Source organism: Neolamprologus multifasciatus, chromosome 1 (genome assembly GCF_963576455.1).
Source record: "Neolamprologus multifasciatus chromosome 1, fNeoMul1.2, whole genome shotgun sequence".
NCBI lineage: Eukaryota > Metazoa > Chordata > Actinopteri > Cichliformes > Cichlidae > Neolamprologus > Neolamprologus multifasciatus.
In genome coordinates, this window is record NC_140439.1 from 18,038,241 (window position 1) to 18,056,714 (window position 18,474).

At 41.0% G+C, this 18,474-nt stretch overlaps 1 protein-coding gene across 1 annotated transcript in view; it reads left to right on the forward strand.

Annotated features, from left to right (window-relative positions):
• Positions 1 to 446: 446 nt before the first annotated feature.
• The window catches only part of igdcc3 (immunoglobulin superfamily, DCC subclass, member 3), a 70,853-nt gene continuing 52,825 nt past the window's right edge, over positions 447 to 18,474 (forward strand). Inside the window, exons 1-2 of the mRNA XM_085156797.1 lie at positions 447 to 800; positions 8,240 to 8,545. Of these exons, the coding sequence (XP_085012923.1) occupies positions 737 to 800; positions 8,240 to 8,545 (370 nt within the window). The 5' untranslated portion in view covers positions 447 to 736. The remainder of the gene's footprint in view (positions 801 to 8,239; positions 8,546 to 18,474) is intronic.

Below are 18,474 nucleotides of genomic sequence, written 5' to 3' on the forward strand. Positions count from 1 at the left end.
ATCAACGCAAACTAACGAACAATTAAAAACACAGATGTCATGTGTTCAGTTTGGATCCAGATGGTTGCTATTTTTTGTCAACAAATTTCATACAATAAAAATCATTCATTGTCACAGTCTGTTAATTTATTTATTAATTTACTGATATCTAAAGCTTGTTACGTCATATTCCCCGTATGAAAATCGATATCATTTCAATTAATTATTCTTTTTTTATTATTGGGATAATGACTGATTGCTGTATTTAGGAGCAGTCATCTGTACTGATACAAGGTTGGCTTTGTTTTCCTGACGTGCAGAAATCATGCCGCTTTTGCAGGTTTCTCGTGCACTGAGAGCAAAACAGTCTGCAGTCGGCTCTTTTGTTTGAGACCAGATTCAGAGTGTGTGTGTGTGTGTGTGTGTGTGTGTGTGAGTGAGAGAGAGAGAGAGAGAGAGAGAGAGAGAGAGAGGGAGAGAGGGAGGGGGGGGTTGAGGCAGTTTTTAGGATACAGCAGAGTGAGTGAGGAGGCTAGAGAGAGAGAGCGGGATGCTGACAGACTGCTGATAGATGGTTAAAAATGGCGAAATCTCGTTCGACCCCTGCGAGGCACCACCTCAATGTAGCATTGTAGGTCGGAACATGTAGTATCTGAAGCTGGACGTCTGCGCTCCTTTCGCTCTTTTTTTTTCTTTGACCCGTGTTTGTTCATCTCACGTTGTTCTCTGCGAGTGCTGGAATATCTTCCGTGTTTAAATGGCATCCACAAGGCGCCGCCGCCTTCTGTGCTTTTTGGGAATACTCCTGAACGCTTTAATCGGTAAGTGGCATCATCTTATAGCGTAGTGTGCAGCAGAGTGTAACAGCGTGACAGAGGACAACCTCTCTCAGCCCGGTGCTTACAGCAAGCAGCGAGCCTGTTAGTGACCAGTAACCCTGAACTTGGCCCCTCTCCGGTGTCTGTTTGTATTCTGGGCAGTAAGAGCCGGAGTGAGCGCCCTTGTGTCTCGTGCACCGCGGAATGCCTGTGTGCACTTTGCCGACATGTGTACCAACACCTGGAGTGTGCTTAAAGTTGTACTCTGTGCTTTCTGCAGCGCTTGTACTGTAAGTGTTTTTACGCACAGATGCTTCGGAGCACTCAGATGTCCAGGTAGCTCCACGATACGAGGCATCCCACCCAAGTTTGCTGTAGTCCCCCAGTGATCAGGGTCGATATCTCATTTGCACGTATTTTGATCCACATTAGATTAAAGTTAAGGGTGAACTATGATTGCCTACACAGAGAAAGTCTTGCGTTTCCAGGAGCCAACAGTGTGCAGGGCAGAAGGGCTTAACTCACAGCTAACTGGTAAAAAGTGACTATGCGCCTCTCATAAATAGTTTCATTTAATATCAGGGGACTTTTTCAAAGCAGATGGAGGTCTTGACTGTCCAGTCCTCAGAGCACACCACCCTGCGACTGGGTGAGGTGACAGTGGTTATTGCTCTCAGAATAGATTAAACGACTGTGGTTATTGCCTGCTGGGGAGAATATTTGTACAGATTAAATGTCAAGACTGTCTCTCTCTTTCTTTTCAAATTTTCTTTCACATCCCTTTGTTCAATATGACAGACAGTTTCTCTCTCGCTCTATGTGGGGCCCCCTTAATTCAAAGGCAAGAGAGAGTATTGAGTATTTGCAAAGCATACCACACAGGGACCCACAAAGGCCCCACTGGAATCATAAAGGCCTGTACACAGTGGTTCATAACATGTTCAGCGAGAGGGCTGGGAACAAAAACGTCAGAAACAGAGCTCTGTGATGGATGAAGCTCCAATCTTCCCATCACATTAAGGAAATGAAGCGCTTTCAAGTGCCTGGCCGCCGCACAGATTAGATTCAGTTTAGATAAAGGCTCTTTTTATGATATTTTAGGCAGTTTTGATAACACAGAGAAAATAATTCAGACCAAAGCTGGCCTTAAATCTCACAGGGACTGAAGAAGTCAGAGAGCCAAGAAGAGTTCAGAGCATCACTCTGAAGATCTCATGATCAAAAAAAAGTTCAGTTTATCAGAGGGTTAATTATTTGCTTTGAATGGACGGCTCTGAGGTGGCTTGTGAGTTTTACGCTTCAGAGAAAAATGAGAGCATCAAAAATCCAAACTGATTTGCATTTTAATTCAAAATGATTTGGTTTATCTGAGGGAAGATTGCGCAGTTCACCGGCAACAGATGAGTGATGGAGAGAGCTGAACTGTGCAACTACTTTCTTTTCACCTCATGGGCTACTTCTTAGCATTATTACCATAACTAAACAGCTCCAAGCTTCTAATATAATGGGTAAATATCTGTTGAAGCAGCACGCTCTTTAATGAGATGGAGCATAAAGGTAGCTAGAAAACCAGAGTATTGATTAATAATATATCAAGCTGAAGCCTATAGGAGGGAAATTTAGCATCAGTCCTGCACATATAGTCTTCCCCCAGGAAAAGAAATAAATATTGGTTTGTTTGTTTGTTTTTAGCCAGACATTAGAGGCTTTATAACCAGCAAAGGAATTGAAGTTGTTCATTTTAATGGTTTTATTCATGCTCACGACTCTCGTTTGTTTCATCTGCACTTACGCACTCAATCATACTTAAAGTTCAAGTTTTTGGTGTTTTTTTCTAAGTATACTTTTATTTAATTCTTGACACTCACAAGATAGTGCCGCCGCAGTTTTTCCATCTACAGTTCATATATATATATAGTCTTCATATATATATATATATGAAGACTATATATATATATATATGAAGTTCATATATATATATATATATATATATATATATATATATATATATATATATACCACTTACCGCACTCACTTAATATATATATATATTAGGGGTGCAACGATACACAAAATTCACGGTTCGGTTCGGTTCGATACTTTGGTGTCACAGTTCGATATTTTTTCGATACACAAAAAAATGTTCATGCCTTTTTATTAATTTGTCATTTATTAAATTTTCTCGGCACATTCTGCACCAAATCTCTGTGCATTCATCATTTGTTTGAAGCCAGCTCACCTCCTGCAACCACTTTTCCGAGAATACGCGCTTCTTTTGTGGTTCGGACTCCTGACATTTCTTTGGAGGTGGAGGAACATCACAGTAATTGCTTAAAGGAGCTTCTTCGACATCTTTAAGAGTTCTAAACAAATGTCTGTCCTCCTCCTGAAAATCATATGTATGCAAACACGCGTTGCAACTTCTTATCTTGTGCGCGTTTTTTATTTTGACAGCGAACCTGCGGACCACTTATGTGCAGCCCTGGTTATTTAGCTCGTCATATTGCAGCTACAGAAATTCTTTTGTCCATGAAACCATAAAGCTGCTCTTTCTTTTTGCCTTATAGTCTGATTTGTCATAATTTTTCCGTTTTGTGGTAAGCTTTTCTTTGGCTGTCACTTCTTCACCCTGACCTGTCTTATTTGGCTCAGCAGAACTAAAATATATATCCTGCTGCTTTTACACACGCACTCACTTACCGCTCAGCGATTCTCTGCGCGATCAACCTCTCACATGTTTAAGCTTGCTGCGGGAGATTTCACTTGTCATGTTTGCATAGTAAGCTAACGATTGATAAGACGATGTCAGAGGAATTGGTGCGCAAATTATCATCACTCACCAATCAGTACTGTCGCTCTCTATACACAGTTCGCACGATTGCAAAGTGAAAGCAAAAAACAAGCGCAAATTCAAACGCGATTTCAATATGTCACATATTGACAGTGGCTCACTGATGCCAATGACATAATTACCCAGCTACATTTCCGAAAGAATGCAAAAGCATTGACATATATTTTTCCTTCCTACGATAGGCCGACGAGCAGAGCAGGGCAGTCCGACTGGAAAAATCGCTAGCCCCGGGACGTCGGGCTAGCGATTTTGCGAGCCCTGTATCTGATTGAGGAATCACTCATCTTTGGAAAAGAGAGTTTATCACAGAGAAATGTCTCTTTCCAAAATAAAAGCTATACTATACGCTTCTTCTGGGCTATATTCTCAGCAGCATATTAAACATATCAGGTCCCCATAAGGAGAATCATGTGCTAACGGCTGTCTAAATGACTCGGGTAAAGTTTGTATGCGTGCTTGTTGTTTTTGTCTGCTTCCACTTGTCTTTGCACTAGGATGCTATCGGGTAAATGTGCAGTCATATTCGTTGTGTTCCCACTAGTGCTGTCAGCCTTAATCTGAAATGAGGTTAACGCCACAACACAGCAAATCTCCGTTAACGAGCTACCGCAGATCGCCCTGTGTGTGGGGCTGGACAGCGTCAACACATTAACGAGCTAACTGCGCTAACACACTAGTTCCCACTCATGTAATTGAGCATTGCGTGGCACATCTGACATACTGTTTTACTTTAGTCCATGACACGCTTACCTTCAGGGTCATACGTCACATGAAGACCAAAATAGTTCCAGACGCCAGATCTGAATGAGGGTGGGGGAGGTTCAATTTGCCATGTTGCAAGAGCTTAACTTCTGTCTAGCTAGCTTGCCCTGCGCTCAGTGAATCTGCGTTCGACTACTCCGCCTAGGCTGCATGTCGAGCGCAGATCCACTGAGCGCTCAACACAGACAGCACCGTCAGAAGGAAAGTTGATAAAATAAATTAAAAATGTTGTATTGTTCGATACATATGCGTACCGAACCGAAAGCACTGTATCGAACGGTTCAATATCGATACGAGTATCGTTGCACCCCTAATATATATATATATGTGTGTGTGTGTGTGTACTTGTGAAGTGTGGGAAGCATTTCAATTAAGCCATGCATTGAAAATAAACCCCATCTTTGAGTTTATGCAGTATTTAGAGTCACACTTAACACACACATAATGACAGAGTGAGAAGAGAATGCAGGTAACTACTGATAAAACTGCTTTAGTCAACTTTACTTTTCCTTTAATGTCATATTTAACTTGAATCTCTAAGACTATATCACAGATCATAGTTTTTCAAGATAATCTTATAGTGTTGACAACAACTAAGGCCTTTTGTAAGTAATTCTAATGTAGTTGATTAAGTTTAGCTAAGTATAATGTCTGGACTTGGACTACACCCATTATTATTGTGCTATCATGTGATATGATGTCAGTAACTTTGTATCCTCACTTTGCTTGTGGTGTGTCCTGAGCTTACTTAGCTCTGTCAGTGACGCTTGTGTCTGCTAGCTCTGATCTGTGTGTGAGTCACTGGGTGTCATCTTCACTCTACTATTGCAGCAATAAACCTTAGTGCCAGCCCGCCACACTTATCTGTCAATAGTAAGCAAGCCAAAGCATGAGCTGCACTTAGCTGACGGTCGTCTCTAGTCTTACCCGCTAATCCCCTGCGCTAGTGCCTGTTTTCTGGGCATGAAAAGAGCATAAAATTGTGTGAATGTGTGTCTGTCTCCTCGTCAAGGCACGAAGAGCCAAGCCTGCAGACCCTGATGCCCGCAAACGTGTTTCTGTGGCTAGGCCACTGGTTTTGCCACTAATTTGTACAGCTGTGATTTCCTCTCCCTCTGCACACCCCTGGATGCTCGGCATTCACATATGACCTTAACCTAAAGCGCACAGAGCGCAAAATCCGGCTCTCCACTCCTTCTGTTGTCCTCCTTCTGCCTGTGCATTATTGGATCTATCTGTCTTATAATCTGCTGCTGTGGTGAAAATTATTTTCTCTGACCTTTCTCATACTGTTGTTTGTAACCTTCTACCGAGCCAGTGCTCAGAATGGCATTAAACAATCACTCTAGCAGCACACTATATTTATAGGGAAAGCCAGAGCCCAGCAACCTCAGATTGTTTTAGCTAATGGAAGAAACTCTGATTGCTTGAACACAAAATCATTAAAGTTGTTTAATCCACTCCAGATCAATGAGCCCGTATACACACTGAACACTAAAATGTTATTATCCTGTCTGCTCCGAGGCTTGATAACATTGATTAATGTCTTTTTTGCCAGCTTTGAAAGAGGAGAATAAAAAGCCTCCAATACACTTTCAGTTTACACAAATAAGGTAGAGCTGAGTGGAAAACATCCTGGGTGTGTGGCTGCTGCCTTTTTCTTTCTTTTCTTTTAAATCTGCCGACTGATTCTGTTTGAAAGTGGGATATTATTTGGATCAAACGAGATGGAGCCCTGTGGCCGGCATCATTTTAAAGAGCAGCAGCTCAGGCAGTAGGATCTGACAGCTAAGGGTTAATTATTTCTCCAATACCACCCCCTTGTTTTTCACAAGTGGTACCACTGATGTCTCTTCTGGTCTCATGGTCATTTCACTTACCGTGCTTGTTGAGTGTAAGAAGGGGGGGGGGGGGGGGGGTAAGGAAGGGACACGGAACATAGGGAGAGCTGCTTCTTTGCATTATGCTCCATATGTGATCTTCGTGGAGTGTGTCAGTGAATTCCCTGCCTTTTCCTCAGGGGAAGTGGTTCTCTTCTGGAATTTGAAATGATGAAGCCAGAGGTTCTGTGTTTTGACCCCTGTGCTTTGCCCCCCTCTGCTGCCCTCCCCTAGCCCGTCCCACCAGATTCCAAGGCCTGGGGCAGAAACTGGTAGTGCTCAGTCCATCAGCAGCTGAAACGTGATACCAAGAGAGCTCGCTAAGCTCCTCTTTTATAGTACCAAGCCAAGTCAGGCTGTTTACATCCTTTATTTATTATTCTCCCGGCAACCTCTTTTACCCTCAGAGACTGCAGACACTGAAAAACTGATCTGCACTAACCACATTAGATTTGTGAGCGCGGTTAATAAAAACAGCATAATTTTGTGCTGATGGATGAAAATGAAAGTGCGAATGAGCTGTGACAGTGTTACAGCCACAGGTTAAACGGTACAGTCACTAGAAGACTAGAAGCACTTGTCTTTAGTACAAGAATACACTCGCTTGGGGTGCGTTCACTCCACAGACGGTGAATCCTCTTGTGACTGTAGCCTGGAGGTGGCTCAGCCAAGGCATTTTACCCATATGGAAAAGATAATATATAAATAAAAGTTTGTATCTGTCTTGTGTGAAACTTGTATGAAAAGCATACAAGGGTGAAAACAGATATAAGATCCCTTGAAAAATTATATAAATGAAACTTGTATGTTTTGGACACTTACTAAAACAATATATGAAAGTAATGAGAGAGTGGCCACTTTCATGAGTAAATCATATACGTTTTTAATATTTCTTTTCCATATGGGTATTCATCAGGTATGAGGCCAGGTGAGCAGCTATAAGGACATAAGGAACATGGTTACTGTTTGCTTCAGAGGTTAATGTGAAAATTATCAGCTTTGATGCAGTGGTTGGCATCCAATGTGACCCCGGGTAGTAAGGGTTGTTGAAAAGGATGGATGGTATTGAAAAAGGCTAAAAAAGCTTCACTAACTTGACAGAGAAAAATAAATGTAAATTAAAAGGAAGATATTTTGTGACGCACATAAGATAATAAATGTATGATTTCACAAGGAGTTTTCATAAGGATTATGTATTATAGGTATTGGGTCCATTCATCTCTCCACCTTACATAGAACGCTGCAGTAAGGCCCCGAAGGACTACCGTGGCGGTCACATAACACATATTTTACAACTATTACACTCACTGTGTAGATTTTTTTTTTATGTTAGGAATTTAGCTTTTACTCATTACTATTAAAGCTGACTTCTCTGAGCTTTATATGCACCTGCGTTTAATGTTAGGTCAAAGCAAAGCTGTGAAGAATCTTTAAACTGACAGTTAATCCAAACTCTGCAGCGCTCTTCCTGCTAACATTTAAACGGAGAGCACTGAATTGGTGATAAAAATTAAAATGAGATTGTAGTTTAGTAAAGCAGAAACAGTAAAAATGTGTGAATGAAAAAACTTAAAGGAAGTGAGAGCGTAACATGGGTAACGCAAGTTACTCAACTCGAGGTTGTGTGGTTTCCAGTAATCACATACAGACAACGCCACCACATTTTACACGCACACTCAATAGCTCAATCTGGAGCTGTAATGGAACTTGATTGGAAGGTCTGTGGTTCAGTCCCTATCTTGGGCAAGATGAACCCTGAGTTGCCCCATTGCATCTGTGTGACCAGGTGAATAGGTACAGAAACAAACAGTTTGTGATTGGTTGAAGGAAATTTGTTGTAAAAAGCCTTTTGAGTCCTGAGTTACAGTAGAAAAGCGCTAAATATATAAATATTAGTCCATTTTACCATTTATTTTTGTGTTAAAATGTATGTGTTTGTGTTTCCTCAGGTGTGATGTGTGAGGCAGAGCTGTCCTTCACCTTGGAGCCCAGTGACATTATCGCTGTGCAGGAGCAGCCTCTCATGCTCCATTGCCAGGTGGATGGCATCCCCCCGATTACGACACAGTGGAGGCGTAATGGCCTACTTTTAACTCAGGACCAGCATCATACCACCTTCATCAATGGCTCGCTGCTGATTGCACACTTCCAGAAGACCAAATCTGACGGTTCCTCTGATGAGGGCGACTACGAGTGCATCGCCCAGAATTCCTTTGGGTTGGTGGTGAGCCGTAAGGCACGCATTCAGGCAGCCAGTAAGTCTTTCTTTTGGTCATCAGCATAAATAAATGGTAGTAGCAGCGAGCAGTCTCCAGTAACTACTAAATTTTGGGGGGTAGTTTCTGGAAGTGAAATTTTTCAGCCAGGGAGGATTTTGCTTGGTTTAAATGTGTCATACTTATTTGAATACACCGGTGCTCCCTAGCAGTATATTAAAGTGCACGGTGAAATAAACAGCAAAAGTTGACAACATATATGAATTACACTAAGAGATTTTTTTTTTCAGGTGTATTTTGGACTTAAAAAAAAAAGAGTCCAGCTGATGGTCGTGTAGAGGAAGTCTCCTTCACTCTGGAATTAGCTGACCATGATTATGATTGACGTCTCTGTTGATTTTATTGCTCTTTTGTTGTCATTATGAGATACTGGCTTCATCATCCTACATTATCCTATATCAGGATACCAATACATCAGTTTGTCTCAAACTGATTGTATTAACTGAATGGAAGTCAATGCAGTTACAACACAAGCAGAATCACAAGCACTTACTTGTGATTTTGAGTTATGATATTTTTTCTATAAATAAAATGTAAACATTGTAATGGAAGCTTACCTCAGGTATTTTGGTTTAGTTTCTGTATTGCTGCTGTGCATGCTCAAGTAAATAATAATTATTTAATCTACGTCTTTGAGTGTAATGAACTTTCTGATGCTCATCTGCAGTGCAGCTTAGAAATAGAAGCCTTTTGAATTTAGCATTAACAAGCGCTCATACTGAGAGTCTCCAAGCTGCTTTGTAAGAGTGCAATAAGCTCGAAGAAACCCAGCAACCCACTCACTGGTAGAGGCATCAAGGTGCATTTTCTCAAGCATGACGACCAGACCCTTTGTTTGAAGTCCCTCTAGTTCAACGCCGTTTTCCCTGCGTTGTTGCCATGGTTAATTGTTACTGCATTTTTAATCTTGTCACCGTTTCGCATGTCTCCACTTACTTTAAATCAAAGGCATCCAGGATCCACACTCCTCCTGCAGTTTTAGTGATACTGTACTGCTCCACATTGTGCCGAGTTAAGTCTTTTTCGAAGGCTCTGTTATGTATATTCTCAAACACAGAGATGGACAAAGGCACACAGAAGCCTGTTGATTCCTGTGGTTATATGTAGACAGGGTACTGCTGTGCTGTTGTGCCCAATACAGCTTTTAACCCAGTGGGATAGGGAGGTTAGCATGGACGTCTCACTGGCCAGAGGGAAAAGTCACTGCAGCTCAGTGGCTGGCGTTGTCAAGCACATGCAACCTTTCACAGCCTCCCTAAAAGGTCTTTCTTTTCAAAGGTCATATTGAATCCTCTGTTGCGGCACATTTTTGATTCTGCATGAGGGAAAAGTCAACAGTAGTGCCCCTTTTTTCACAAAATGAATCAGGGGTAGGAATACTTGGTGGAAAAAAAAACCCGCGTTAATTTGTGGAGCCTGACTGATGTACGATTTTTAACAATGCCCACACCGACATTTGGAGATTTGAAAAATACAATATATCATCGAATATTTTTTTTCTCTCACACATGCGGTGTGTAACTAGTTCTGAATTCTTGCTGATCTAATATAACAACACAATTTAAAAATAATCATGTTTAAATGTGACAAAAAGTCGTGGATTGCTCGTTTATACTCTACCCAACTCTGCTCAGATCAGCTGGTTGTTGTCTTTGTGTCGTTTCAAGGACATGTGTTGCTAGCAGAAAAGTTGCTGGCAACACTTATACAGTGGTTGAAGGGTGTTTCCCCCATTTTTGCTTTTCTTTGTATTTATCGACCATTAGAAATGCTGATTCCGCAGATATAACGGCAAATAGCTAACACATACCGGGAAATAGGCGATATATTGACTCAAGCTGATATATGAGTCAGGCTCTATTCATTTAGAGATTCAATTTGAATCCCAGTTAGACTAACACATGGTCCTGGAGGGATAATACGGTTTTGTGACCTAAAATACATTATTCTCAAATATAGTTAATTTGCATTTTTATGTAAAGCTGTTAAATATTTCAGTATGTATAGCATTAGCTAGATGGTTATTATTCTCTGGGTCGATTCCATTAGAAATATTTTTTGATGGACGATGTCTATACTGATATTTTTGTTTTACTGTTGTTGGTGTTATTAAAATACAACACACACACACACACACACACATACACACACACACACACACATACATACATACATACATACATACGTACATACATATATATATATATATATATATATATATATATATATATATATATATATATATATATATATATATATATATGTGTGTGTCAATGTTTCTCTAGTGTGGAATTGTGATCCAATGAAAGCATCTATTCCACTCTCCAACCATGCAACACTCTGGATTACTAATCTGCCTTGAATATATCTGAAATCCTTTCTGATGATTCCAAATCATATCATAATCACACTTAATTTTAAGGCCGCAACAATGTCAAGCTACGCCTCTCTAATTGTTATTTAACTGTAAAGCAAATTAATCTTTCTTTAGTTCAATGGTTCATTAGGGTTTTAGCATGAACAATTAAGAATTATGCAAGTGTGAAGCAGTCCTCTCGCTCCCTCTGCTTCTGGAAAATTCGATGAATGAAAACAGATTTAATGAGTGAACAGTGAATAAATTTAACCAGGAGCAAACCTCAAAGCAAACCTTGACTGAACATAGTAGCTCAAGTTCAAAATCTTTCACGGTTGATTTATCCTGTTTTGACTTGGCTTTGTTCTCCCTCTGACCTTTTCCAGGTTTACCCTTGATTGGTATTGATTAGGTAGGGACTAGCGAATTACTGAAAGTCACATTCTGACCTCTGAGCTTTGACCCTCTGAGCTGTGTTGACCAGTTTGTTGACAAAGCTTTGAATGAGACAAGGCTTTGTTCTTGTCATCAGTCTTCCTCCTTAATAGAGTTAAAAAGCCATCACTAAAAGTAAGAACTTGTAGTCTTAAAATGAAATAAACTCTTTTATCTGTCATGTCTTTGATACTTTTAGTACATATGCCATAAAATACTACAGTTTCATTTAATTGTTATCTTTCATTCTCTTCATTGTTGTAATTGAGATCTTGTTTTTTCCCAATCTTGAAACATGAAACACGACATGGCTTTCATGCCTGTATTATTTCTGTTGCAGTATGTGTCTGAAACACTATACATTTGCTGTAAAGAGTGAAATAGTATTCCTTATTACTAAACCTAATTTCTGGCACTCCTCCAACTCCATGTTTCTGAGGTCACCTGTTCAGCCCAGATGTGTTCTCGTGGCACTCATCACCAGGTATTAGGTAAATAACATAAAACCTTGTTCTATTTCATCTTCTCTTCTCTCAGTTATGCAGTGGGCATGGATTAAATAGGACAAAGTGTTTTCAACATTTTTATAAAGAAAAATAGAACAAAATAAGGAAATGTTCTCCTTAACAGGGCCAGTGACTCGTGTTTGTTTCTTTTCCTGTTCACAGTGTTTGTTAATGTTGCCTCTGTCTTTGTGTTTTAGTGGTAATTTGCTGGGTTATAGTCCCTCTCACAACAGAGAGTGACTTGCACCACTGTGATGCAATAGGTGGTGCGATTACTGAAGCCTCTTTATAGCCCTCCCAGTGGATGAATCCTCCATCTTATTGCACACTACCACCCTCCATAAATTTTACTTTTATTTGCTTGACAACCGTTTGTGTGAGCTCACAGTCGGGAGCTGGTGCAGGACTGACTCCCTGTTGCCCCTCTAAATCGACAGTCGGGCCAGGAAACACTTGGAATTTTTTCCCTCCCAAATTTTATCTCTTTGATAGTCCATTTCTCTCTCTTTCCTCACTTTCTCTCAGACCTCCTCATTAGCTTAGGCTCCGGAAGCTTTTCATCATTTGGATGAATGACAAGCCTGGTACAGTGGACCCAGCCAGGGCTCCCGCCCCTCCCCCACAAGCACACCCTCGTCACCAGGCAACACACCACAAAAGCCCTCTGTTACAAAATAGCTTTTAGGATCAATTGAAATGACTTGCTTTTGTCTGTTTGTCTGGAATTATTTGGAAAGAGCTGAAGCTTTGGTAGGAAATATGTGTTCACCCTGTTCGACTCTTATATAGAGACTGCAGTTGACCTCAGAGACTGTTTGAAGAGATCTAAAAAGCCAGCAGTGTGCACGCACTAAGCTAATTCACTGTGAATATGAGTCATGGCTGAAGTAATAAGTAGTAAAATAGCATCATATGTGCACGTGACTATGTTATCATTTTACAAATCGCTTCAGTATGCATAATATCCACCTTGTTTAGTCCAAAAACCATCACGTGAATTGAACTACTGTTACATGGCAGGCCTCTCAACAAGACTCTAATGAAAAAAAACAAGAAACCGAGAAAGGGGGCGGGGTGGGGGGGGGGGGGGGGGGGAGGGGGGCGCTAAAGGACCTGACAGAGGAAGCCTGTAAAAGTGCCTCAGTTTATACCCACGCCACTCATTCACGTGACTTTAACTCCTCTCTGGATGCAAATGTAAAGAAGCATGTTTTCATCAGTCTACATGTGGGAGAAGCTGCAAAATTGCAGTTCGCCACTCCTCAGAGCTTTGTGGACAGATTGCCACGAGCGGCCACTCAGATTCAGACAGCAGCGAGGAAGAGTGATTTATGTGGAGCTGATGGTAGGTTTCATGAGCGTGTTTGTACTTGTGCGTGCACGTGTAGCTCTTGATCACGCTCCAACCTTCCTGTCCCCACCCCTTTCAGGAGCTCCTGCCTGGGTGACCGCTGAAGCTCCATCCTTACATCTCCTGTTAGCTCCCTTTGTCTGCAGGCCAAACCCTGCCTTCGATCAACCCCCCTCCCTGTTCCACCTCGCTTGCTCCTCCGAGCTTGCCGTGAAGCAAGTGATCTCTCTGTCATATTGATCAGAAAAACATAGCTTTAATATTTAAACATAAAGCCTCTTGGCGGGCTCCTTTGTCTCTTGCCAAATGAGAATGAGTTTAATATAAATATTTTCACTTATAGAACGGTAATGTTATCATCTATCGTCCACCTGGGCCTTACACAGAGTTTCTGTCTGATTTCTCAGACTTTATATCTAATTTAGTTCTGAGCTCAGATAAAATAATTATTGTGGGTGATTTTAACATCCATGTAGATGCTAAAAATGACAGCCTCAACATGGCATTTAATCTGTTGTTAGACTCAATTGGTTTCTCTCAAAATGTAAAAGAACCCACCCACCACTTTAATCACACTCTAGATCTTGTTTTAACATATGGCATAGAAACTGAACATTTAATAGTGTTTCCTGAAAACCCTCTCCTGTCTGATCATTTCTTGATAACATTTACATTTACAATAATTGATTACGCAGCAGTGGAGAGTGGACTTTATCAAAGTAGATGTCTTTCTGAAAGCGCTGTAACTAAGTTTAAGAATATAATCCAGCCACTGTTATCATCGTCAATGCCCTGTACCAACACAGAGCAGAGTAGCTATCTGAACGCTACCCCAACAGAGGTCGATTATCTTGTTAATAATTTCACCTCCTCACTACGTACGACTCTGGATACTGTAGCTCCAGTGAAAACTAAGGTCTCTAATCAGAAGTACCTGACCCCGTGGTATAATTCTCAAACACGTACCCTAAAGCAGATGACTCGTAATCTGGAGAGGAAATGGCGTGTCACAAATTTAGAGGATCATCATTTAGCCTGGAGAAATAGTTTGTTGCTTTATAAGAAAGCCCTCCGCAAAGCCAGAACAGCTTACTACTCATCACTGATTGAAGAAAATAAGAACAACCCCAGGTTTCTCTTCAGCACTGTAGCCAGGCTGACAAAAAGTCAGAGCTCTGTTGAGCCAACCATCCCTTTAACGTTAACTAGTGATGACTTCATGAACTTCTTCACAAATAAAATTTTTATCATTAGAGAAAAAATTACCAATAATCATCCCACAGATCTAATATTATCTACAGCTACTCTTAGTTCCATTGATGTTAAGTTAGACTCTTTTTTTCCAATCGATCTTTCTGAGTTAACTTCAATAATTACTTCCTCCAAACCATCAACGTGTCTTTTAGACCCCATTCCTACAAAACTGCTCAAAGAAGTCCTGCCATTGATTAATTCTTCGATCTTATATATGATCAACCTATCTCTAATAATCGGCTATGTACCACAGGCCTTCAAGGTGGCTGCAGTTAAACCTTTACTCAAAAAGCCATCTCTAGACCCAGCAGTCTTAGCTAATTATAGGCCAATCTCCAACCTTCCTTTCATATCAAAAATCCTTGAAAGAGTAGTTGTCAAACAGCTAACAGATCATCTGCAGAGGAATGGTTTATTTGAGGAGTTTCAGTCAGGTTTCAGAGTTCATCACAGCACAGAAACAGCTTTATTGAAGGTTACAAATGATCTTCTTATGGCCTCTGACAGTGGACTCATCTCTGTGCTTGTCCTTCTTGACCTTAGTGCAGCATTCGATACTGTTGACCATAATATTCTATTAGAGCGATTAGAACATGCTGTAGGTATTACAGGTATTGCACTGCAGTGGTTTGTATCATATCTATCTAATAGACTCCAATTTGTGCATGTAAATGGAGAGTCCTCTTCACACACTGAGGTTAATTATGGAGTTCCACAGGGTTCGGTGCTAGGACCAATTCTGTTTACATTATACATGCTTCCCCTAGGCAGCATCATTAGAAGACATAGCATACATTTTCACTGCTATGCAGATGACACCCAGCTCTATCTGTCCATGAAGCCAGATAACACACACCAATTAGTTAAACTGCAGGAATGTCTTAAAGACATAAAGACTTGGATGGCCACTAACTTTCTGCTTCTTAACTCAGATAAAACTGAGGTCATTGTACTCGGCGCTGAAAAGCTTAGAAATATGGTATCTAACCAGATTCTTACTCTGGATGGCATTACCTTGGCCTCCAGTAACACTGTGAGGAACCTTGGAGTCATTTTTGACCAGGATATGTCCTTCAACGCACATATTAAACAAATATGTAAGACTGCGTTCTTCCATTTGCGCAACATCTCTAAAATTAGAAATATCCTGTCTCAGAGTGACGCTGAAAAATTAGTTCATGCATTTATTACTTCCAGGCTAGACTACTGCAATTCATTATTATCAGGATGTCCAAAAAACTCACTGAAAAGCCTTCAGTTAATCCAAAATGCTGCAGCAAGAGTACTGACAGGGACTAGAAAGAGAGAGCATATTTCTCCTGTTTTGGCTTCCCTTCATTGGCTTCCTGTTAAATCCAGAATTGAATTCAAAATCCTGCTCCTCACATACAAGGTCTTAAATAATCAGGCCCCATCTTATCTTAATGACCTTGTAGTACCATATCACCCTATTAGAGCACTTCGCTCTCGCTCTGCAGGCCTACTTGTTGTTCCTAGAGTATTTAAAAGTAGAATGGGAGGGAGAGCCTTCAGTTTTCAGGCCCCTCTTCTGTGGAACCAGCTTCCAGTTTGGATTCAGGAGACAGACACTATCTCTACTTTTAAGATTAGGCTTAAAACCTTCCTTTTTGCTAAAGCATATAGTTAGGGCTGGACCAGGTGACCCTGAATCCTCCCTTAGTTATGCTGCAATAGATGTAGGCTGCCGGGGGATTCCCATGATGCATTGAGTTTTTCCTTTCCAGTCACCTTTCTCACTCACTATGTATTAACAGACCTCTCTGTATTGAATCGTATCTGTTATTAATCTCTGTCTCTCTTCCACAGCATGTCTTTATCCTGTCTTCCTTCTCTCACCCCAACCGGTCGCAGCAGATGGCCGCCCCTCCCTGAGCCTGGTTCTGCCGGAGGTTTCTTCCTGTTAAAAGGGAGTTTTTCCTTCCCACTGTCGCCAAAGTGCTTGCTCATAGGGGGTCATATGATTGTTGGGCTTTTCTCTGTATCTATGAAGCGCCTTGAGGCGACATTTGTTGTGATTTGGCGCTATATAAATAAAATTGAATTGAATTGAATTAATCCATCTGTATCCCTTTGAAAACATTGCAGACTTGTTGTTGTTGCCCCCTTTCGTGTGGGCAGGTACATAGGCTGATGTTAACTTGAGAGTGTTCCCTCCTGCTGTGTGGTCAGCACTCCTCCATCTGTCTGCCAGCATAGCTCAGATGAACTGATGGAGAAAGAATTTTTTTTATTTTTTTTTGCTCATAACGAGCAAGCTAAACTAATGAGAGCTCTGACCTCGGTTGTGTAATTGCACCAGAAACCGATTATTACTCTGCACCTGCTGACTCAATCTGCAGCTCTCATTGCTTGATTATGAATGCTCAGTTCTGGCTCATTTAAAAATCGGAAACAACAAAGCGGTTTTATTACAGCACGCTATTTTTCTGATTTGAGAGCAGGTTCATTTTCTAAAAGGCAACGATGATGGTCGTCTGACTATCTGTAACACGCTCCACTTCAAGTAAAGATGCTGTTTGCTGTCAGCAGGCTAAGTAAACAGCAATACTTAAAAACCTCCTGTGGGTAGTTATGCTGACAAACGCTGAACCTTGTCCAGCAGTCCTGTGGGGAAGGAGCGGAGCGAATCTCTATTATGTCTGAAGATGGCACATCACTCACCTAAAAGCGGTGGAAAATCGCCAAGGGATTCCATGCTACTCGTGGCATGCCTTATCATCTTCATTTACTCTGTTTTTTTAAACAGAATCTTAAAAAAAAATCTTGGAATTTCTATCCATTTAACAATTTCTGAACCAACAAAATTAAGAGCGCAATGTTTGCCACTGTGCTCAAGTCCTAAGCTGTGCTCAGACGATTTCAGCCATGTACAGAGCACAGACATGCATGGAGAGCTCTAAATATCCACTGTTAGCTGCTCCATAATGTGAAGGATGAGCTGGATTCAGCATCCTTAAGCTTTAAAAATAACTGCCTGCATAAACAGCATCACTTGGCAAGTGAAGCCCACGAACAAGGAAAAGGATGCAGAAGGGTGTCGATGCCGCTCAGAGACTAAATGCGTTTAACTTAGTCCTCTAGAGGCACTTCAGTTGTAACATGGATTTAATCGCATCGCTGTTATTTTTATGGGATCCCTCTTGAAAATGCAAATAAATCTGCGCCAGAAACCTAAGAAAAAAACTTATGCACATTGTACATGCACACACACACACACGTGCACCATATGTAACAAATTGATAAACAGATATCTACGCATACACAAACTTTGCTTCTTTTTGTCAGTGCGCCAACTTTCTAAGCAGCTGCTCTCAGCAGCTGTGTACTCTGTAGCTCATTCAGATTTCATTGTTCTACATATTTCATAGTTCTTTGTGTCACCTCTGGAAAACACACTGGAATAACATAATTTAGAAAGTAAATGCCTCAAAGAAACAGCTCATCGCTGGGTAGATTCTAGACATTATTCGATGTAGATTATTCGATGTGCCTTGAATTTGACAGTGTGGTAAACAAACAAGTGAAAAGGAAGAAACAAAAGGTTAGCTCTAGTCACAAATTCAAGTTCAACCTGTGTGTGACTGTCAGTGGATGTGTACGCGATTCTGTTTGTACGTACATATGATGCTACCTTTGCTTGTGTGTCTTGATTAAAGTGGCACTCTGTTAATGAAGTCTGCGGCCGTCTCTGGACCACCCCAGCTATTCTCAAACAAACAAATGAATAGGGGGCCTAAAATTCCTTCTGTCTGCTTTTAAGGCTCATGGGAGGAATTCCTGAGTAATAGAGGTGAGAGGTGAAAGAAGAGAGAGCAGAGGCCGGGCCAAAGGTTGGAAGAGGCGGACTAGTCTCCAAATGTGGAATTTTGCTTTGGCCTCACATCATTAAGATTTTATATTATGGTTTGAACAACGTAGGTTTTTGGCTGCAGGAAGTCATTTTTATCAATCGCGTCCTCCCAGGGATAAAAAGATAAGGACGCGT